This window comes from Vigna unguiculata, chromosome 10, assembly GCF_037176805.1.
Source record: "Vigna unguiculata cultivar grain cowpea cultivar isolate G323 ecotype 2 chromosome 10, ASM3717680v1, whole genome shotgun sequence".
Classification (NCBI taxonomy): domain Eukaryota; kingdom Viridiplantae; phylum Streptophyta; class Magnoliopsida; order Fabales; family Fabaceae; genus Vigna; species Vigna unguiculata.
The window spans coordinates 5,001,807-5,026,426 of record NC_140801.1 but is presented as its reverse complement, the minus strand read 5'-3'; the positions used below and the strand labels follow the sequence as shown (position 1 = coordinate 5,026,426).

The 24,620-nt window shown below is 36.4% G+C and overlaps 2 protein-coding genes and 2 pseudogenes across 3 annotated transcripts; all 4 read right to left on the bottom strand.

Moving 5' to 3' along the window:
• Positions 1-1,181: 1,181 nt before the first annotated feature.
• Positions 1,182-2,253, bottom strand: LOC146882034 (disease resistance protein RUN1-like). Its single transcript, XM_085667245.1, has 2 exons — positions 1,763-2,253; positions 1,182-1,671 (listed from the first exon to the last, which is right to left on the bottom strand). The coding sequence occupies exons 1-2, from the start codon at positions 2,209-2,211 to the stop codon at positions 1,182-1,184; spliced, it is 939 nt and encodes a 312-aa protein (XP_085523371.1). The 5' UTR covers positions 2,212-2,253.
• A 2,142-nt stretch (positions 2,254-4,395) lies between these two features.
• Positions 4,396-4,915, bottom strand: LOC114165130 (tetraspanin-3 pseudogene; annotated as a pseudogene).
• An 11,045-nt stretch (positions 4,916-15,960) lies between these two features.
• Positions 15,961-17,297, bottom strand: LOC146882033 (uncharacterized; annotated as a pseudogene).
• A 2,945-nt stretch (positions 17,298-20,242) lies between these two features.
• On the bottom strand, positions 20,243-24,090 carry LOC114167027 (disease resistance protein RPV1-like). 2 transcript variants are annotated; one of them, XM_028051934.2, is made up of 5 exons: positions 23,563-24,090; positions 22,416-23,487; positions 22,089-22,322; positions 21,239-21,967; positions 20,243-20,742 (listed from the first exon to the last, which is right to left on the bottom strand). In XM_028051934.2, the coding sequence occupies exons 1-5, from the start codon at positions 24,045-24,047 to the stop codon at positions 20,290-20,292; spliced, it is 2,973 nt and encodes a 990-aa protein (XP_027907735.1). In that variant the 5' UTR covers positions 24,048-24,090; the 3' UTR covers positions 20,243-20,289. The 2 variants fall into 2 exon arrangements, with proteins under 2 accessions (XP_027907735.1, XP_085523795.1); XM_085667669.1 differs by having other exon boundaries at positions 22,089-22,316.
• Between the last annotated feature and the right edge of the window lie 530 nt (positions 24,091-24,620).

The window sequence follows — 24,620 nt, the reverse complement described above, 5'->3', positions numbered from 1 at the left end:
GCAGGCTCGAAGAATTGAACGAGTAAGGCAGACCCGAAGACCTACACGGGCCATACGACCCGGATGGGCACGACGACACGAACGGGCCGAACGACCGGATGGGCCCGATGATCTGAACGGACCTAATGACTCAGACGACCCAAGCGGGCCCGATAACCCGGACTGGCCCGACGACCTAGACAAGCCCGACGACCGGGAAGAGCCTGAAGACCTACACGGGCCTTACGACCCAGATGGCATGACGACACGAACGAGCGTGACGACCCGGACCGGCTCGACGTCCTGGAAGGGCTCGACGACCCGAACATGCTCGACGACCCGGATGGGCCTGACGACCCAGGCGGACTCGGTGACACGGACGAGCCTGACGACCTTGACGACCTAGACGGGCCCCACGACTCGAACGTGCTCGACTACCCGATTGGGCCTGACTTTTGGACGGGTCTGTCCGGGTCGTCAGGCCCATCCAGGACGTTGGACCCGTTCACAACGTCGAGCCTGTTCGTGTCATCGGACTTGTCCGGGTTGTCTGGCCAGTCCTGGTCGTCGGGCCCGTCTGGGTCGTCCAGGTCGTTGGTCTCGTCCGAGTCGTCGGGCCCATCCGGGTCATTCATGCCTTAATGAAACAAGTTTTAAGAAACTAAATTTAAATTTCTTTTATAAAAAATGAATTCTGGATTTTGAACTTGATCCAAATATTTGGATTGGATTTAAATCTTGATCCAAATATTTGGATCTGGATTTAAAAAAAATCCAAACTACTTTTACTAAAAAAATGAATTTGGGTCAAAAATTTAATCTAATTATTTGGATCTAAAATGAAGGTGGATTGGATCATTAAAAATCCAATCCATGCCCACCCCTAGTTGCCACCATAGGAGAAAATTGGAATCAGTGAGTTTCTCAGAAATTGGATGAAAAGTAGGAGTGGAAGAGAAAAAAGTGTTTTGAGAGGACGCCATTGTTAGATTTGAAATGGCTCTGGATACCATATTACTGAAGTATAATAGAAGATGAAGAGTGTAACAAAACCATAATAAACTTTGTAGTATTTGATTATTGGTTAGACATGAAAGCCACTCCTCATTATATATTGAAGTAGGAACATGTACCGAAAGCAAAGCAAGTGTAAACAACATAATGTAAAATACTGACAACTGTCTTAGCTTATTTCAGGTATCCTATACACTAATAATTATTACAGTTCCTTTATTGAACGATGCATGATTTTTGCATAAGTCTAATAATTGACCATCCTCACCTATATTGTCAAGTACAATCAACACCTTTTTCCTAAGAAGCCTTCGCCGAAGCATACTTCTTCCCTTCTGAACGCTATGTATCTCCACGTTTGATTTCAGGAGATCTGACAGAAGTTTTCCTTGTAAATAATCATACCCTCTCGTTCGACTAACTTGCGAAATATCTTCAATGAAACTTTTCTCCTTGAATGTACCATTAATATGATTGTAGATGGCTTTGGCAACGGTGGTTTTACCAGATCCTTCCATTCCATATATCGCCATCGTACAACCTTCTGTGGATTTCTTTTTTATTGTTCGAATCACATCTTCCACGTGGGATTGTAATCCAACTGGAAAGTTAGTAGCAGACAAGACTGATAAATTAAGAACGCTCTTAACAATTGTGTCCACTAGTTCTGCGTCACTCCTTCAAGTACAATACAAACTATAGAAGTCATGTATTACCAAAATTAATTAAAGTTGAAGGTTAAAATATTTTTGCTGAGTGAGTGATTTACCTGTAATTGCTCTCATCCCATCCAAAGAAATTTGCAGCTTTGGTGAGTGCATAGCTCCACCTGGACATGCCACGCTCCAGTTGTTGTACTGAGAACGTTTGGTGAGCAGTTGCTGTGAACACTTTTCTGAAATCACCCTTCTGAAGACGTACATCAGATGGCTGAATTTCGTAGTATACGGGCAGAACATGTCGGCGATAAGTTTCGTGCCATTGAATGATTTGTTGAAGTTGATGAAGACACCAGGCAGATTGAGAATAGGTTTTGGTGAAAACAACTATTACTACCTTACACATATTCAGGATAGGTTCTTTGAACTGCGTTTCCTTCACTGCACTCTGGTGGTGAAGGAAAGTGGAGATTCCAACAGAAGTGAGGACAGAATCGAGATGAGAAACAAATTTCCTAAGAATGTCTTCTCCAGAAAAGTTGATGAGCACATCGTACATCCACTAGGGTTTGGATGATGAAGACGCTGATTCCATGGAAGGTGTAATAAGATAAATGTTCTGTGCAGAAACAAAACCATTCAAAGTAGGCAGAAGATTAATATTTCCTTATAGTCGCAGAAACAATGCCTAATTCTAAAAATTTAAACAATTCTTAATTTATTATTTTAATCATAACTTTGGTTGTTGGCAACTATTTTATGTATTTGTACTTTTATGCATGTGATTTATTCTTAATTTTTTCCTCACGGTAAAATGTTGTTTTTAGTTTTCCTTGTTATTCTTTGTTAAAGAACTGTTCACGACAAACCATCATAACATAAGACTAATGTAGATGAATTTAAAATTTAAATTGACGTATTAAATAAATTAAAACAAAAGTATTTTATGTGCAAGCACTAAAAAAATACATGAACATAAGGCAAAAACTATCGTATATATTCTTTTCCTCCCACCTCACCCTTTTTTTTTACCTTTTTTTCTTAATTGATCCTCATTACGATGAAAAAATCGCGCGCGCGCATATATATATATATATATATATATATATATATATATATATATATATATATATATATATATATATATATATATGTTTTAATCCATTTACTTGTGTTTTTTAGGGTCAATTTTGTGTACATATAACATATATCTTGTAATATTATATACAATCAATACTACATAATCTCGTTCTTCATATACTTCTTTGTTTTCTAGATGATATCATAACCCCAAATGACCTATGATTAAGAAGGGATTCTTGCATAAGTTCCTCTTTCCTAAATCCTAAGCCCTAAGTCCTAAGTCTCTTTCACAAATTTTATAATTGAGAAGGGATTCTTCTAATAGTTCTTGTTTCGTAAACCCTAAGCCCTAAGCCCCAATCCTCTTTCACAATGTTTCACAAATATTATGATTGAGAAGGGATTCTCCCAGGTTCCTTTTTCCTAAACCCCAAGCTTTAAGCCATAAGGCTTAAGCCCAAAGCCTTTTGTCGCAAATTTTAAGGTTTCACCCGATCGCATTTTTATTTTCTACTTGAGGCGTTTTTGGAGGTTTTACACCAAGTTCTTTATGTCATTTGAAGGTATTTCAAATCCTTTAATATTGGGTTTGTATTACGTGTTGCTCTCTTCCTTTGTGTGGTTCGCATTTCTGTTTTGTATTCGATTTGTTTGGGCGACGTGTAAAGATGATTTTCTTCCGTATATTAGTGAGATTAGATTGTAAAAATTATTCCTATTGTGAATTATGTTATGAAAAAATTTCTTCGTGGAAAGCCCGTGTGATGTTATATTTCAAGTGTTAAGGAAAAATCGATTGACATCAAAGCTGATGATTATGCTACTACTTTAGAGGTATGGGAAGTTGATAACTCTAAAATTATCACATAGGTCAATATTTTTTTCACACACTCGATTGGTGGTCAATTGGAAAAATATGTGTTAGAATCGCACAATGGAATGATTAAGCGTGAGGACAAAAAAAAAGAGCCAAGAGGGTGGTTGAATTAGATTCTTAATAAAAATTGTGCTTTAAAATTTTTTTCGTTTTAATGTCAAAGCTCAATTAAAATTCTTTTCTTTATTTTAATAACCACAATAAAATAAAGAGAGTAAGGAAGAGAAAATTACACATGGCATTTATATTGGCTCGGATAAAAAGATCCTATGTCCAGTTATTAATCTCTAAAAAACGATATTAACCCAGTCACTAAAATAAACAACAAATACAATCAAAGATAAGACATTAGTACAGAGAAGGGAAATGACAGCGGTTATTTTCAGCTTTTGGCTTTGGGTCCGCAACCGAGGCATATACGGCTGAGGTAAAAAGATAGTACTTTATGCCTCGGTTACAAACCCGAGGCATATTTAATATTTACTGTCTCGGGTCTGTTTTAACCGTAGCAGAAAGATACATTTATTGCCTCGGTTCTGTTTCAACTGAGACATATGACCATTTATAAAAAAAGAAAGAAAAATTCTAACACAACCACAAAACAAAGCAACAATGGCTGTCCCTTTGAGAGTTGCAACTGTTGCTTTTGTTTCACGCATTTCAATGCCCAAAAACCCAACGTTCATTTCACTTCCACGTTTCAACTACACCCTCAAATTCCACAACTCACCTTCTCTTCATCCACACAGCCTCACCACTACATTCAAGCCATCAGCGAGGCAACTATGGAACCTGAAATTTCTAAGAAGCAAAAAGAAATATGAATTTGTTTTTGTTGGGTAAAATTTGTTAGTTGCTTTACTGTGCAATGAAGATTTATATATTTATATATGCTTGGTCCAGAATATTGAAGAAACAGAGACAGAAAAGAAAGAAAATGCAGTGAACAGAGAAAGGAAAATGAAAGAAAAGTGATGATTAATGCATATACCTGAATAGGTGTGAGGTGTCTAACGTAGAACATTTCAGCCGTTTCACAAACTCCATTAATGGTTCTCCCCATCCTCACACACACATGGGAATCCTTAATGCATGACCCTATCTTCCAATAGTCCTCCAAGTAGTACTCCAAATACGCCCGGTTCATCACCCTCCAACCCGACCCTTTGTTTGTCACTACGTACGCGAATATGATGAAGTCGATCAAGACCGCAATCACCACGAACATCACCACCAGGTACAGCCGCATCTGAAACTTGTTTCGGTAACACGCGCCGATGAAACCCACCAGGGACACCACCATGATGCTTACTCTCACGCCGACAACGAAGGACCAACAAGAACGACCAATTTGATGGCCAATCGGTGCGGTGGAGGCGCAAAACAGTGGTGGCGGAACGACGTGGAGGCACAAGCAGCGCTGATTTTTGAAGGTAGAAGATGCATCTATAGTGCAGCGGATTTGGGTTTTTAAAACCTAACTGGCCTTACTGCCTTGGTTGATTTAAAATCGAGGCATAAACATTTATAGGCCTCGGTTTAGTGAATAACCGAGGCATATACTCACGCAAAAAAAAAAAAAATCAGCCACGTGGAAAAATAGCTCGCTGTAGTAAACCATTATATGCCTCGGTTCAGTGGAACCTGAGGCATAAAACTGCCTAATTATTTTTGAATTTTAAAAAAAACAGGAAAGTGTGAATTTCTGGCAGCGTTACTGCCTCGGTTGAATTTATAACTGAGGCATAAACATGCATAGGCCTCGGTTGTTTCATTAACCGAGGCATAAAAGTTGTTCGAAATCACAAAAATGCCACCGTGTCCTTATCTACCTCGTTTGTGCAAGAACCGAGGCATATAGGGCATTGTCTAAACATGAAACTGCACTAGTGAAAAAGTTTAGGGTTTAAAAAACACCTCTCTTGAAGCTACAAGAGATGAAGACACCTCCCTCGAAATCCACAAGGAATAAACACCTCCTTCAAAACCAACAAAGGATGAACGACTTCACCTAGAACCAACAACAACACTCAATTATTCAAGATCTCACTTGATGAAAGTTATTGCTCTACCCACACTAGGTTTCCAAAGCCTTCCATAGAGAGTTCTCAAGTACTCATACTTCTCTAACTTATGTGTGTTCCAAATGAAAGCCTACCACTTTATTTATAGAAGCCTGTGTAGAAATTATCTTAAAAATAGGAAAAGCTAAATCTAAATTTCCACAGATAATTGATTATCATAAGTGATAATTGATTATCAAATAATAAAAACAAGCATAAAACAACAAAAATACAAAATAATACAAAAACAAATAAATTTGAGGATAAAACAAGATAAAAGCTAGGAAATAGTGCATTATTCATGACAATAGACACACAAAAATGGGTAGAAATTGACGTTATCAATCTACATGATTCTAATACCAGGAGTCTCTCACACATGTTGGTATAATTGACTCTAATAACCCTTGAAACCATCATAGAGATTAGACTAGATTGTTTAATGAACAAAAAACTCAATAGAACAACAAAAAAGTAAATTGGTAAACTAAAACTCAGGTTACATTTAGTTCTCTCATAAAACAATTAGGAAAGAAATTTCACTAATCACAAATCACACTTACTTATATGAATAGATAAATTACTTATTGCATGTTATTCTCCCCTTGAGAGTAGTACCTGGTAGACAGCTTTTGTCGCCTAAACTGTCCCAAACAAACTGAATTAATCACCTTTTACTAATGCAGTATAAGGATCAACTCAAGTCAGTCCAAGGATGGAGTCAATGCAATGAGTGGGTTGAATGCTAAATACATATTGTTGGGAGATTTTTAAAAGCATAAAAGATAGACAAAGAAATTAAAACAAATGCATTTATAAAGTGATGAATTAATGAAACTAACTCATAAGAAATATGCTAGACTCTTAAAAGTAGAATAAATGAGAATGTATGTAGCCATGAAACCAATGCAAGGATAACAAGTAGAAGAAATGACAACATTTGAAAGAGATAACAAAAATTGGCCTAGCTAGTGTCTAAAAATCAATAACAAAGTGATGACTAAGAAAAAGGGAAACAAAACCAAAAATGATGTGTACGTACTCCACTAGCTAGTGCCCCCTTTTAATTTAGAACTTGATTTGGCATATCACAAGAGCATGAAACCAATAAAACAGTGACTGAACCAAGTCATCTGGAGCCAAAAACAGAGCTGCAATGTATATCATGGAAAGCTTAAACAGTAACTGTAAATTAAACCTAATAAAAATGCAGAGTAACTTTAAACTAGGATGTAATCAACCAAGATGGATGCTCTATGGACAGCAGCAAATGAAGTGCAGAACAAAATGAAAATATAAAATCAGAAGCTAAGTGTAAAATGCAAGCTGGAAATATTCATTGAAGACATAAAACTCCCACAACAGATTGAATTGGCAAGAACATTCATCATGGGTTTCAACTTACATAGTCTTGGAATCAAAATAACAACTGAATAGCAAACTAAAATAAAACTCACAATCCATATCACAATGCAAAGTGCTCAGCAATTCATCTTCGAGGAACTTGAAGAGAAAAGTTTTTTTTTTCAGAGAATCCAGAATGATGGTGTTGTCTAAGAGCTAATGAAAGAAAATTGCACACTAATGGTCCCTGAAAACACTCCCTCGTTCTCTCTATCCCTTTTTTTTTTCAATTCCAGCCCCGCCCCTCTGCACCAAATTGCCTCTCCAAATTCCCAACAACATTCTGTCCAAAAGCTGCCAAAAGCTGATCCTGCTTTTTTTTTAGTGTGTGTGCTACCAGTCCTTACAGAGTTTTCTTCTGTTTTGTCTGCTGATGTGGCAATGATGGCCAACCCTAGATCAGCTCCCTTTTTGGGCTATTCCATGTGCAGAGAAGAAGCCCATTAGGTGAAGGAAGGGTCTGCTTCAAGGCTTTGCTAAATGCACCAAATTTTCAACGAAAACATGAGGTGGTTTTTTCCTTTGTAACTGCTGCCATCTTCCAGAGTAAACTGCATCTCACACAAAATTCCAAAAATTGCATTCTACCACTTCAATTAAAGGTCTTTGAGTGTAGAATCCAACGCAACAAGAACCAACTCATTTGGACACCTGTAGAGAAAGTTATGATCAAAACAAGAAGCAAAGGTCAGTGCTGAAAAATTAGCATTTTTCTGCCAGCGCCTAGCGAAAGAAGGATAGCGCCAGGCGGGAACGTGACAGTGGAAAATGATCCTTTAAGATGCGTCGGGCGGTAATAAATACCGCCAGGCGATACTGCAGCTTTTGAAGACAACTTTAAAATATCACATTTTTAAGCTAAGATTTAAAGATAAAGGAAACTAAAATGGCAAGTGAGTGCAATAAGCTTCAATATGAAGGTATTGAAATTGAGTTATCAGTACCTTACAACTAGCGAAAGAAAAAAACTCTAAAAGAGAGAAAAATTAAGCTTACAGAAAAACCTCCCACACCGAGACATAACACAACGAAACCTTGAAATCAAATTTGTTGCCTACACTAATCCCCACTCGTTGGCTAAATCAACATAAGGTTGTGCATGAAAACCTCTTAAAACATACCACCTATGATGCATCGATGCTTCAATTTGGGTCATGTACCCTTGTCCGATACTTATGAATGAAGTATTTAGTCTTTAAAGCAATATATTTTTATTATGACAATAATTTATAACCTTTTATGTTTACAACTTCAATACATATAATTTTGATTTGGATTCACATGATAACAATCATATATTTATTGTAAACTTTTCGATATACATATATCACATATCATATCCTATTATTTTCAAAATAAGTGTATCGGTGTATTGGATTCTTCTTCTATCTGATACACATATAGTATTCATGCATCATAACCAACCACTCATAAACCTAACTTCATTAAAACAACCACTCGATTTTAATTTATGTAAATTGCATAAACATGCTTCGTACATGAGATCAATAGAGTGAAACAATCAGATATAGTTGATAGCAAAATAAAACAAGTGCAAAAACATTGGAAACTTTTTAACAAGTCTTCAATTCCAAATTTAAGGAACTAGTATCTCTTACAACTTCGTATAAAAGGACTAGACATAGCAAAACTAATGAAGGCTACATGAAACTAATTCGAGTCTTAACACCAGCCTACCTAAGCTGCATAATTGTGGTCTGACAATATAGAGAATGATATTGCATCACTCCATATATATCGTGCCAACAAACAACCACCAACAAGATTAAGTATAACGTAACTGCCCAAGGTGTTATAAGGTGAATGATAATAGTCAGTAATTTTGTTAGTGGGGGAGTTGTCGCAACTGGAATCGCGACGAGACGACGAACCAAAAGAAAACGGGTTTGAAAAAGAGATTTGGAGTCGCCACCATAGTTATTCTGGAAAACTATGGAAAACCATAAAAATAAAACAAGTCTGCGAAAAACCAGATTTTGGATCCGTGAGTCGGTTACGCGTAGGGAAGGTGTTAGCACCCTACCGCGCCCGCCCGAGGGCGGTACCTTTAATTAAAAATGCGAAGTTGATGTGGTTTTCAAAATATTAATTTTCCCCAAAAATAATAAGACAAAAATGCTAAAAAGAAACAAATATATTTTTTAATTTTTTGGGCCCGACAAGGATTGACCTTGGTCCTACGTATTCTCATTAAAAATGAGAAATCAGGGTTACGTAATTCTTAAGGAGGAACGATTTGGAAAACAATTGAGAAAAAAGATTTGATTTTTTTGGAGGTGAACCTGACAAGGACTGGCCTTGCTCCTACGTATCTCACAGTGGAGAATCAAGGATCACGTAGTTCTTAGAAAGACGTTGTTTGAAAATGTTGATATTTATGTATTTTTGAAAATTTTGTATTTTTTGGTATTTTTGAATTAGTTGAAGATATGTGTCACACGACACGAGCGTTCGGACAGACATTAAAAAGGAAAGAAAACTATTTTTGGTATTTTTGAAAATGAGTGTCACGCGGTGCGAACGACCGGACAAACACAATAAAGAGAAAAAAAACTATTTTTGGTTTTTTTATAGATTTTTCTATATATTTTTTCATATATTTTAATTTTTATACTTTTCAAATATATAATAATAAAATAAATAAATAAATAAAAGGATAAAATTATTAACAAAATATGGTGGTGCAGGAAGTTAATCAGGTGTGTACAATAAAAATGAGAGTGTAACAAGTAAATATAGAACAAGCCCAAGAAGACAATGAAGCATGTAGGGGGAATGGGGTCAGTAATTATGGAGGTGCGCAAAGAAAGTAAACAAACTCAACAAAAATGAGATATAGGGGTGCGGGTAAGTAAAACCGAGGTGTATGAAGAAAAGTGAAACAGATTCAATTAAAATATAAAATATAAAGAAGGGGTGTAGGATTAAGAGTGGGGTGCACGTAGTAAAGGAGATGTGGCATATGAGACACCTAAACCCTAATTGCTCAAAGAAAGCCTCCTCTCCATCTCTCTCGACACCAAGATGCTGCCACTGCCACCGACCATCAGCACACCACTTCCGTCTCTGCCTCGCCGTACCACCGCACGGAGCTCGCCGGCGACACCCATCGACACCGGCGACACACCTATTTTTTTCTTTTTCCGCAACGCGCGAAACCCTTTCTCCCTAGCGCGTTCCAAACAGGGGCTGCACTGATCCCCTTCACGGCCGCAAGGTTCAGCTTGCCGGAGGTCGCCGCAGGTCGCCGTCAGCAGCTCCAGCCGTCGCAGGCGCCCACGCCGCAGCCATTCATCTCCAAACCCATGATCCTTTGCTTCCGCGAGAGAGAAAGGTGCCCAAGACTCTGCGGCTCGCCACCACCGCGCCAGCCACCACGTCTGGACCCGCAACCGTCGTGACCACACCTTACAGATTAAAGCTCCGACTCGCCGCCGGCAATGCCGCCGGCGATGTCCTCTTTTCTCTGTTTCACTGTTTCGATTGGAAGTGGTTGTTTGGCACTGGAATTGGTGATCTGTTCTTTGATTTTGCGCAGGTGAATGATAAAGATGAGGAAAAAAATGAATCGATGGTGGAAGAGTGCGTGACGGTGAAAGTGATTTTAGAGCTGGAAATCTGTGTGAGGGTGCTAATGAAAGTATGTGACGTGAATAAAGGTGTAGACTTGGGCTTGAAGACCAAAGTAGAGATGGGTTTCGACTTGTTTGGGTGTGGGTTGCAGGTTTGTGAAATTGAGGATGAAGTTGGTTCTGTATGCGGGGTATGTGTTACTAGTTCAACGGTGAAAGTATTGGTGGATTGGGAACGATGGTGAAGCAAAGAGGATAATGAGGTGGGGGATGAAACTGGTTTGCGTTGGGCTTTGGTTGATTACGGTGAAGCACATGTGAAGGAGAATGGAGTAGTGAAGGTGAAGGAGAATGGATTGGTGAAAGCGTGAAGGGGGTGGGTGGATGATGGTGAAAGGTTCTATTCAAAGTGCAGGCTGCAGGAGAAGTAATATGAAGTAATATGGAGGTGATTGGTTTCGACGAAGGTGAATGAATGAAGGAAGGGAAATGACATTTTTAAGGACCGGAGGTACTATGAGGGTGTGAGGATGACGAGGGTGATAATGGAGGATTCAAGTAACAGTAATGTAGAAATGCACACAAGAGATTCAATGAGCCAAATAAAAGACACGCAACCATCAATATACGACCACATTCTCAAACACACAACTGCACCAGGTTCATCTTAAACATTCAAGCACTCAAGTATTCAGATGAAGTACCTACCTTGCAGCTTGCAATCTCTATCAGTTGGTGGTTTCACGTCTCACATTCTTTCCTCCCTCCTTGGCTCGCTTGTATCTCCTCTATTCTCCAAATGTTATTCTCCCGTTTTTTCCCTTCGTTCCGTGTTCTCAACCATATTTTTTGAAGTGATAAAAATCCTCTTCTCTGTTTGAAAGTTGTGTCTCCTTTCAACGGCTCTCTCCTGCTCTAGCATTCTTAAGCCTTGTGCTAGAGGGCGGTTGCTTCTTGCATCTCAGCCATCCCACCATTCCACACACTACAATTTCCATTTTTGCGTATAAAACTCACTGCAAATCAGACTTTGCATGCCTGATCCTCACCTAAATAAGGAAAAGCTAGTCTGCTTAAGTCCAATCACTACAAACTCTACGACCTTTATTTCTCCTTCTTGTTTTGTCTTTTTTTTTTTCTTTTCTTTAAAAAAACTGTTTGAGAACGAGAGGGAAAAGTAAAAAAAGAAAGAAAATAAAGGAAAATAAAAATAAATAACAAAACGAAAAAGAGAAAAATAAAATAAAACAAAGTAAAGGTAAAAGTCAATAAAAAGAAAATGGTGGAATAAAGTGAAAATAAGACCAAAGAAATAAAAAAAAGAAAGTAAAAACAAAATAAAAAAATAAAATAAAATAAAACAAAAATAAAAATACAATATATAAATATATTCACTATCAAATTAATAGTATATTTTTTTTTCATTTTTTTGGAGTTAATTGACTAATTTTTTGTTGTCGGACGAAATTGGGTGTTGATCCCACCCTTCCTTCCAAACCCACCTTGCAACTCCTAAGTGTTAGTAGGAGGAGTTGAACTCACTACCTCTCCCTCGGGGTGGGCAAAAAAATCCAATTTTCATTATTCAATCCACTTTTTCTCTGATCCAATCCATTTAATATCCATTTTATTAAAAATCCAATCCATTTAAAATCCATTTTATTAGATCTGGATTTTAGTATGATCTACATTTTATATATTTTATGGATTGGATATTCATTCTCTAAATCTAGATTTTCAAAATGGATAATCCAAAATATTCAATCCAAATTTCCAATTTATATTTTTGGTTAGGTTAGGCTAAAGGTCCAGACAGACTAGTCCATATTTAGTCGTATTTGACTGAGTTGGCATGACCCTATACGAAGTTTGGCCGAATTCAGTTAAGTCGGTCCCGATTGAAATTTAGCCCAGCCGGTCCTGGAAAAAAATTGGAAGTATTCGGTCGAGTTAATCCTAACCCAAATTTGACTGCATTGGGCTAAGTTGACCCAAAAAAAAATTGACCGTATTCGACCGAGACAACAGCGACCAAAATTTGGCCGTATTCAACCTAGTTGGCTCCGGTCAAAATTTGGTCGAATTGAATCGAGTTGGACCCGATTGAGATTTGGCCGAGTCGGTCCTAGCCCACATTTGGCCATATTCGGCTGAGACGGCCTAGGATGAAATTTGACCATATTCAAATGATTAGGTCACGATTGAAAGTTGGCCGTATTCAATCGAGCGGCCACGACTGAAATTCAGCTGAATTCAGTCGAGTTGGCTTCGATCAAAATTTAGTTGTGTTGGCCTCGATTGAAATTTGGTCGAGTTGGTCCTAGTCCAAATCGCGACCAAAACTTTGACGTATTCAGGTGAGTCAGTCTCGACCTAAATTTGGATGAATTGAGTCGAGTTGGCCATGACCAAAATTTGGTCAAGTCGGCCCTAGTCCAAACTTAGCTGTATTCGGTCAAGTAATTCCTGAACGAAATTTGACTGTATTCAACTGAGACAGTCTTGATTTAAAATTGGCCATATTCAGCCGTGTCGGTCCCAACCGACGAATTTAGTGGAGTCCACCCTGATCAAAATTTGACTGATTAGGCCCTAGTCCAAATGTGCCCATATTTGGCCAAGTTGACTTTGGCCAAAATTTGATCGTATTAGGCAAAATCGGCCTTGGCAGGAATTTGACTGAATCCAGTCAAGTTGATCTTGACAGAAATATTGTTGGGTCGACCCTGGCCTAAATTTGGTCAAGTCGTCCCCGACCGAAATTTGTTCAAATTTGGCCAAGTCAACCCCAGCCAAAATTTGGCCGAGTCGACCCTAGTCAAAATTCGGCCAAGTCGACTCCAGCCAAAATTTGGCCGAATTCGACCAAGTCAAGCTCGACCAAAATTTGGTCGAACCCAACCGAGAGTCAGTCGAGTCCATCCCATGCTGAAATTTGGTCTCGTTGTCCCCGACAAAAAATCTGCCAAATTTTATTGTGTCGACACTATGAACACAAGTTTTAAAAAATTCAATTTAAATTTATTTTATGAAAAATGGATTTTGGATTTTGAACTTGATCCAAATATTTTGATCTGGATTTAAAATTGATCAAAATATTTGGATCTGAATTGTAAAAAAAAATCCAACCTACTTTTTCTGAAAAAAAAAAGCATTTGGATCGAAAATCTAATCCAATGATTTGGATTCAAAATGGATGTGGATTAGATCATTAAAAATCCAATCCATGATCACCCATACATCTCCCACCTTCCCTTCCAAACCCACCTTGTAACTCCCAAAGTGGGGGAGTTGAACCCACAATCTCTCCCACCCTCCGTTCCAACTTTACCATGTTCATTAGATTAAAGTAGTCTTTTGTTGCAATCCTAATCTACATGCATATGCAAATGAAAAAGCACATCTTTAGGCATTACTTTGAGTTGTCAATATCAGCCCATGTTGCAATTTTACTTATGAATCCAATCCAATGCATGAAGCATATCATAAACTAAAGATACAATATACCTATCACAACTCTCTTTAACTAGAATCCATTAATCATTAATGCCACACTGCACTTGAACCCTGTTACTTCTACCATAAAGTTCTACACTATCCACTAACACACACCACTCTCTTCTCCCGTGCAGGTTCCAAACCCACTCATCCTGACTACATAATCCTATATAAACAAATTTCTCATTTTCTACATTAAGTTAAGGAAAAATCTTAGGTAAACGAAAAGCTAATATCTAATTTTCTCAATCCCTAATATCCACTTTATTAAATTCCATAAAAACAAAAGAATAGTTAGGATTCTACAATTTAAGAACTTTGCCTGTATTTGTTAAGGAATCAAGAACTCTTATAATCTCACACCTACTCTTATAGAAGTTAACCTTGAGATTGGATACAATTTCCAACATCTTATTACGCATTTTATAACATATGCAATATTCATTGACATTTCCCGAAGGAAAATCGTATCATCAATAAACTAGAGATGTTCAACTTCCACACTTCCATCTTCCAACCCTTACGTATAACTTCTAACATTAAACCACTCAAGTGTTCTACCACAACCGTAACTAAGAAGCAAGCAAGGGGACCGCCTTAATTAATGCCACACTTTGCATACAAACTCAATAGTAGGGCTTCCATTAACATAAATAGATACAGAGCACGATCCAACATAACATTTTATATGAAATGTTGGAAAAAACTCACACACTAAAAGAATATGCAACGTAACTCACTGTGGTATTTTTCATTGATGGAGAATAGGCTATTATATAGCAAATTACAAACCAAATATTAACAAACCAAACTAAATCTTAATCTAATTTAATCTTATCTAATATCCCATATTATCAAACTAAATCTTAAATACTCCAACTAACTAAAATAACAACTAACTTAAATCTAATTCACCAAATATAAAATACCCTATCACTTTGCTAAATCCATAATCTAAAACATAATCTAACTATTATCTAACAAAATTAAAGATTATTCAACAAAACTCCCCCATAATCTTAAATTTTTTCTTCTCATCATCTTGAACAATCTTTTATCTCCATAGCCGATTTCTTCTCTTTGTCCGACTTGATCTTCTCTTTGACTGATTTCATCTTAACCTTAGCTGACTTACCCTTTGTTGGGTTCTTTATGGTTTTTGTGGCCGACTTGCCATTAACTAGAATCCTCTGAATAGGCCGAGCTCTCTTTAAGAGATCGGACAATTACCACTTCTCATCTTGCACCTCCAGTACAACTCTCAGATCCTTCTCAACACGCAACTACTCTTCTTGTTCAAGATCCGAGCTATCCACAAACTCCACCAAGCTCTCCAAGTCCCTTTTCGGGTTGTCTAAGATCTCCACACTTTCTGCCAAGCTTTCCGAGTTATCTACATGTCTTGACGTCCTCTTCATGCTACTGGTTTGATTTATGACACTCAACCTTCTTGTTGGCTTCTACACTTGTTTGTGCTCATCCCTCGAGCTACATCCCATCATCAACAACACTGCTTCTTCTTCAACTTCTTCGATAAGATTGGTTGTCTCTTCTTTTTCTGATCGCACTGCTTTAATTTTCTTACCTGTCTCTTTCTTCACCACACTGTTTCGAACGGATCTCGTGTCCCCATCACTGTCCGCACGTTTCAAACATCTTTGCAAGATGCTTAACTACAATTTGTACATCCGATTTTTCTCCTTTTCTACCTGGGCTGCTAGCCGCCCGTGCTTATCCTTTAAGTACAGTACCTGGTTCTTTATTAGAATCGAGTTTCCTTTCTCCACTATCTAACCTATGCTCAAAATATTACTCTTAAGCTCAAGAACATAGTAGACATCCATAATTTCTCCAACCCGTCCATCCTTCTGCATGTGCCAGATTGTTCCATGCCCTTTTATCACAATCTTTGAATCATCTCCACATGACACGAATTCGGCCTCAACCTTGTTGAGTTCGTTGAAGAAACTCTCATCTCCACACATATGATTACTCGCTGCAGTGTCAAAATACCTGATCGAGTTTAAACAACCTGGACTAAGTGCGTCACCTGATCTCTTTTCCTTTACACGGCCTGAATGCCACTTAGCTTCCGATTCACCACTCTTGAGTTCGGCGTCTGAGTTTTGCATTATCATTAAAATCCCTATCTCTTCCTAGTTGTCTTCCTCTATGAGAATATTTTTCTCCTTTTTTTCCGATTGACAATATTTTGCTATATGACCGACCTTGCCATAGTTGTAGCAACTTCTCGGTCTGCATTCTCTTGCGTAATGGTCGTACTTGCCACACCTGAAGCATTCCATTTATAACTTGGACCAATCTCCTTAGCCCTTTTCCTGACCATGACCATGCCAATTCTATTGCCTGGTCTGATCTATGCTCTCTTCAACATCATCTCGGTCACGTCCACCTCAACCTCGGCAACCTCGTCCTCTGTCTCTAAGACCTCGGCTCTGAGTATTCCAAGTTTCATCCAAATCAAGTTGTGCCTTCAGTGCTTGATCACGCGGTTCGTGCTTCTTCCCTCTCCTTTGTTCATGGGCCTCTAGTGACCCAACAAGTTCTTCCACTAAGAGAACTGACAACCTGACTTGCTGGCACATACGATGCTCTCAAAATCATCTGTTAATGATCTCAAGATTTTCTCCACAACCTGGCTTGCTGGCATTGGCTCTCCATTCCTGCCGAGTTGGTTGGCCACCTTCTCTACCCGAGTTATGTACTCGGTTACCTGCTCTTTATCTTCCATCTTCAGCCCTTCAAACTCTCCTCTGAGAGCTTGAAGTCGGACTTGTCTAACCCGGTCGTTCCCTCTGTATGCAACCTCTAGTATATCCCATGCTTCCTTTGAAGATGCAACGTTTGCAATCTTCTCGAATCCTGACTCGTCCACAACATTGTACAAAAAATACAAAGCTGACTTGTTTTTCACTCGCGTCTTCTTCAATGCAGCAATCTAGGCCACCGTCTGATTTGTGTCCTCCGCGGGTTCTTCGTATCCGCTCTCCACTATATCCCAAATGTCTTGGGATCCCAGTAGGGTCTTCATCTGCAGACACCAATTATCATAATTGGTTTTCTTCGTTAATTGCGGCACCATCATACCATTCACAACTTTTGCCATCTCTCCTCTTCTTTTTTTCTCCCAAAGCACTCAAGCGCACACTTTTTGTTTCATTCTCTCTCTCTCTCTCTCTCTATTCACTCGGTACTTAGAGCATAAAGCTCTGATACCACTTTGTTGGAAAATCTCACACACTAAAAGAATATGCAATGTAACTCACTGTGGTATTTTTAATTGATGGAGAATTGACTATTATATAGCCAATTACAAACCAAATATTAACAAACCAAACTAAATCTTAATCTAATCTAATCTTATCTAATATCCCATATTATCAAACTAATTCTTAAATACTCCAACTAACTAAAATAACAACTAACTTAAATTTAATTCACCAAATATAAAATACCCTATCACTTTGCTAAATAAAAACAACTCCATAATCTAAATATTATCTAACAAAATTAAAGATTATCCAACATGAAAGCATAATCTTCTAAGCTTGTAAAGAAGAAATGTCCATGAAATTGAATTGTAGAGTTTCTCATAATCAACTTCAAACATAAATTCCTTGTATTCCTTCAAGCCTCATCTACAACCTCATTAGCCACCAAAACAATGTGCAACATGTTCCTCTCACCCAGAAAAGGTACTTTATCTATTATCCATGATCAATGGTAGAACTTGTTTTAATCTATTGGCCATCACTTTAGATATCACTTTATACATGAAACTTACTAAAGATATGGTTCTGTAATCACAAAGTTTCTAGGGATTCTCCCCCTTAGGGATGGGTAATATGAATGATGAGTTGCTTCCTCTTGGTAGACTTTTAACTAAGACTTTTAAGGATTGCCAAAGTTGCTTGACAAATATAAAGTTAAATCTATCAGGTCCTAGATTTTTTTCCCTCCCACATCCCAAATTGCCCATTTTACCTCTCCTTCGTCAAAGGTTCCAAGCAAATTAACCACTCATTTTCTTGATTAGGAATTTTAATGAAACTTACACCATCCAATGTTGGTCTATCTGATAAGGTTTCCATAAACCTTAACTCAGAGAGTTGTTTAGACTTCTTCTTCACTATATTAGGATCTTCCATTATCCTTCAATCCTCTTAGGATGTTTTTGTCTCAAGAGTGATTCATCGAATTTTGCTAAATTCTACAATTGTTCTAGCAACACCTTCTTGGTTATGCACTCTTCACTTGTAAGATTCCCTCTTCACTAATGAATCATTAAGAGAATGAGAGGATCTTAATTAATTCAAGAGGATTTGGAGAAGACGAACATCCATGGGAGAACAAAGAGTGTTGCAGAAGCATGTAGTCATGGTGTTCATTCCAGAAAATGAAGAAAAGAGAACAAGTAGAAAAAAAAATGGATTAAGGAAAGGTATGAAAAAGGATTTGTCACTTGAAAAAACTATCCAAGATATGAAAAAAGAGACCAAAGCAAACACTCTCAGGACTCTTAAGGTTGTCTCACAAAATGAGTTTATTCAATCTTCAAATGTGATTACGAGAGATGCGTGACACCTAACTTCTAAAAGTGAATGAACTTTCTATGCAAACAACATTTGAAAAAGCATTTGTTCCAAGTTATCATAGCATTTGTGAATTTTACCACCGGAATAAAGTCTAAAATATCAATAAAAATGCTCCCGTCGATAGTTTCTATCTATATCTATCTATCTTCTATAACAATAAAGAGGATTCTCTCTTTTGTGTCCACGTTTCAAAATACCAGTTTTACCCTTTAAAATATAATTATTTATTAAATTTTTGAAAATTGACTATTACTTTTACAAACTTTTTTTTTATTTATCAACAATTATTGTTTCATCTTTTCTTATATATTTCACTTTATTTTTAATAAATATTATTTTATTTAGGATTCCCTTATTTGTGTCCACATTTCAAAATACCAGTTTTACCCTTTAAAATATAATTATTTATTAAATTTTTGAAAATTGACTATTATTTTTACAAACTTTTTTTTTTATTTATCAACAATTATTCTTTCATCTTTTCTTATATATTTCACTTTATTTTTAATAAATATTATTTTATTTTATATATTAACTTAATAATATTATATTATCACTTATTAATATGATACCACACATATTTAAAAAATACATATACACAGTTGCGACAGCACCTGTGTGTACGCTAGCAAATATTAGTTGCAGTTGTAAAAAATAGTTTTTATTTTTTATTTTTTAAGAGATTACATTTCGTCATATGAAATGAATATTAATTTATAATAATTACGTTTAAAACATTTTTAACAAAATTAAAATAATTTGTAAGATCGTGAGTATATTTGATAAAACATTTACAACGGAAAAATATAATGAATTTCAATTCAAAAAATTTGGTATATTTAATTATACATAAAACAAATAAAAACAGAGGAACAACGAAAACAGATCGTGCTACGATGCTTAGAGTGTATTTGGAAACCCATTGAAAAAGTTGATTTTATTTGATATGAGAAAATCAATTTTTTGGTTGATGGAGGAGTTAGAAAGAGTTGTTTTTCTTTGATGTGAATTTTTCTTCTACAATTGATTTTAGAAATTGATTTTAAGTGTCTCCAAACAATTTATTAGCATAAATTAATTTTAGGAATTGATTTTGGATGTTTTCAAAGTGAAATCAATCATGCACTTATTATGTTGAAACGAAAACAGAGACTATGTAGCAGATATAAAAATAAAACACGTAACAGAGTCTGTTTTTATTTCAAAATGCATGTCTTTATCTAAGAAGATTACTTGATGAGATATTATATGTTTAAAGGGAAAGGAATTGACAAAAAGTAACAAGAAAACAAATACAATAAACAGCTCAAGTGAAGCGAGAAAGCACAATGTGAGGAGTGAGAAACAGGATAAAGTGAACCTGAATTTCTAAACTATAAGCTATACTCTAAGGAAAAACAAGGAAAGGATGGAAAAAAAATGAATTTCAATGAAGGACACAGATTAATTCCATAACTAAAGGGATCATGCACTTCTCAAAGAAGATAAATGACTTATGAGAAGTTACTCTACAATTTTCTTTATGAATCTAAGGACAGAGTTTTTCTGTGGTGTAGGCTCTTTTTCCAAGTAATTTGATTCACCATATATAAGATAGACAAATGTGTTCTTTACCACCAATCCATGACCAAATGTCACAAAAATCTCCACCTTGTCTCCATATCCAAAGTTTGACATTATACCTTCCCAATCAATATCATTAAAGGAAATTCCTGTGCCATGCATGTGTATATGGAATGTGCACTTTGTGTAATTAACAATTAAGACGCTTCTAAGACATTCAGTTGCCTCAATTTCAAGGGTTGATAAATAAACAACACACAAAATCATTCCTTTCACATCATTATGTGGAGGCACAGTGAAAGAAACAGAATCTCCCTCACCCATATAGGCTAACCAATAAGGATGGTTGTCACCTAGAAGAGAGACATCACAAGATTCCCTACTTGCCAATACCTGTACCATGACATAAAAAACTTAGTCATTTATCTAACTTTCCTACTCAATTTGTCTTATACAATCATTATTTGTGGTTAAAGAGTACAAAATGCAATACATAATTAAAGGATACCAATGGTAATTAATTTAAATAAATTTGGTTAGTAGCTTTGTTGTGTAAAAATCACCTTCATGTCGTTATGGATTTAGAACCATTTCTGTTGTCGTCTCTTTCCGGTTATACAATCATTGAGTATAAAACAAGTATGAAACTAATCGAGCAAGAAAGAAGAAATCAATTTCCTTGTACTTAGTATAAGCACGATGATTTGGTTACTTGATTATTAAAATGAGATACTTTTGTATGAAGTTGTGTAGCTGTAGAAGCACACAGTGCTAAAAGTATAGGACAGTAGTTTCTATTAGATACTTTAATAGGATTATTTTACGTTCTCTTAATTAATAGCTAAAATGATGGTGAAGGTAATACACAAAGGAAAAGTTAGAGAAGAACCTCAGATATGTTACCGCTGACAGCATTGAAGAATTCATAGTATGCTCCAACACCAATCAAAGAAGACCTAAAGTGCTGCTTTGAAATTCTTGATTCTGTAATATTTGAAAAATATTCGACCAGAATGTTTTGTACTTGCTTAGATAGCTGAAACTCGGTGTCACATTGTACCAAAACACTTCGAAGATTTGCCAAGCTACCAAGCAATGGCACAATATCATCCCAGCTATTATCTATATCCATGCTCAATGAATAAGTATAGGATACAGGATTCATTGTTGGCGACATCCAAGACCGAATAATGATTGAAGGAAAAAGATTACATGACAATCTCTCAAATCCTGGTAGGGACAAATATCCAATAGCTTTTGAAGTTACAATTGAAAAGGGCACTTGTTTGACTGCTGTATTTTCAGCAATTAGAGTTATCAAGGATTTCATTCGCACTATATCTTTTCCCATTCGGCCAATCTTGGAACACCCAGAGAGGATAAGAGTTCTTAAAGATTTCAACTTATATATCTCTCTGGGGAGATTGCTTAGACATTTACAGTCCTTCAAATTAAGCAGTATAAGATAACAGAGATGTCCAATAGATCTGTGTACTTTGCGTAATCTCGGACAATCTTTTAGAATGAGTTGTTCAAGACTTGGTAGTCTAGAAAAGTCAGGTGTTTCTGTCAAGTACATGGAGTGACTAAGGTTAAGTACTTTTAGCGATCTCAAAACCTACACCAAAATAGTTTTTTTCTAAATATTAGAGACAGAAATAACAAATGAGATAGTAGCAAGTGACTATTTTATTTTAATTAAGCTTTGTATTTTAATGAAGAATGGCTCGTAATAAAACCTGGGGTTCTCCCCAAAAGAATCGAAGAAGACTGTGTTTTAGATCAATCGTTATTGTATCGTGGACATTAAAGGCGAAAGGTATGTATTCTGAAGAACACCCATGCAAACTAATCCATCTCAATTTCTGAGAAAGGTTCTCAGAATTTTCAACGTCGTTCGGCAGTCTTGATGGTTTTCTTATAGATGAAAGCAATCTCACAGGCAATAGCTCAGAGTCTTTTCTCCCCTGTGACTTAAAGAGCAAAGAAAAAAATTGTATTGCGTACATGGGAAATTAAACAATTTTCAAAAGAAGTTTCTAACCACATACAAAGAATGTTCTTACCGTATTCACCTTCAAGGCATATTCTATAACATCACCATACAACAGTCGTATTTCTGTTGAATTTAGTTGAAAAATTGTTATTCCTATTTGTTGTAGCAAAGGATGCATTCCTAATTTGTTATTCCTTTTAACTTTAATGAGGTTACGCTCCATAAGAACTCTTATTCCACTATCAGCATCTACTCCCGAGCCATTTAGGATCTTCGTAGCATAGGCTCTGTTTTTACCAACAAAGAAACAGCATACATCAAGGAATAAATCTCTTTCCATTTGATTGCGTAAACCACCCAAGCTTATTTTCAATTTCAGTTGAACATCGTACATGGGTGTTTCCTCTAATTCAAACAATATACTATGCCATTCCTCTTCTGTCCTTTCAAATAAAGTACTTCCAATGACTTCAAGAGCTAGAGGCAGTCCTCCACAACAAGAAATTACTCTTCTTGCAAGGTAATCGTATTCTTCTTTTGGTTTTGGTTCTCTAAATGCGTGCCAACTAAGAAGCTCAAGGGACTCCTTTTCATTCATTAGATTTGTCCGAAAAACAGAATCAACTTGATGTTTCCTCAGTAGGTCTTCGTCTCTTGTTGTCATGATTATGACAGTTCCTTCACTTAACCATGAACGACTTTTCCTTAGATCTAATAATGGAAGATAGTCATCCATATCATCAAGTACAATGAGCACCCTTTTCTGAAAAAGTCTGTCCCGAATCATATTTCTTCCCATCTCAACGCTATGTATCTCCACCTTTGTGTTTAGGATATCTGAAAGAAGTTGTTCCTGTAAATGAATACGCCCTCTTGGTTCACTAACTTGTGCAATATCTTCAATGAAACTTTTCTGCATGAATCTACCATGAATTTGATGGTAGATGGCTTTGGCAAGGGTGGTTTTACCCGATCCTCCCATTCCACATATCCCTATTGTACAAACTTCCTTGGACTTATTGTTTATAGCTAGAATTAGTAATTCCACTCGGTCTTGTAATCCAACTGGGAATTTAGTAGCAGACAAAGCTGATAAATTAAGAATGCTCTTAACTATTTTGTCCACTAGTTCAGCATCACTCCTTCAAATTAAATAGAAGTCATGTATTAACACAGTTAAATCACTATCCTCAAATATGGTTGAGAGAGTGATTTACCTGTGATTGCTCTCATCCCATCCAAAGAAATTTGCAGCTTTGGTTAGTGCGTGGCTCCACCTGGACATGCCATGCTCCAGTTCCTGTTCTGAAAATGTTCGTTGTGCAGTTGCTTTGAAGGCCTTTCCAAAATCACCCTTCTGAAGACGTACATCAGAGGGCTGAATTTCATAATATACAGGCAGAACATGTCGGCAATAAGTTTGGTGCCATTCGATGATTTGTTGAAGCTGATGAAGACACCAAGCAGATTCAGAATATGTTTTGGTGAAAACAACTATTACTATCCGACACAGATTGAGAATCGGTTGTTGGATGTGCGTTGACTTCACTGCATTGTCGTAATGAAGGAGAGTGGTGAGTCCAACAGCAGAGAGAACAGAATCGAGATGAGAAACAAATTTCCTGCCTATTTCTTCCCCATCGAAGTTGATGAGCACATCGTACTTCCGTGGGAGTTTGGATGATGAAGATGCGAATTCCATGGAAGGAATTGATGATGAGAGGTAATGAAGAGTTAGAAGAGAAAACAATATTAATGAAACACTGTGAAAGCGATTCAAAATACTTTTTTAATTATGGTGGAAGCGTGTTAAGACCATCGCAGAACCGTTTTTACTTTGAACCAACAACCACTTTGAAACAGACAATAATATATTACGCTAATCACTATGAAATATTTTTATTTAAAACTAGCAAAAACTAGCAAACACACAAGCGCGACACTGGCGTATGTATATTCGCATTTTTTAAAAAATCAATAACAAATATATAATTTTTAAAATAATTATAAATATAAAAAAAAAAAATATATATATATATATATATAAAGAAAATTTAAATAATGATTTAAAACAAAAAAAAAGAATGATTAAAAGAAAAATAAGATATATAAAAAGAAAAATGATTAAAAATAAATTATTTATAAAATAATTAATTTTTAAAATAAATAAAGGTAAAACGGTTATTATAAAATGTGGACACAAAAAGAGGAATCCCCTTTATTATTGTTATAGATTATATATTAACTTTACTTTTATTTGAAAAACATCGAGTCT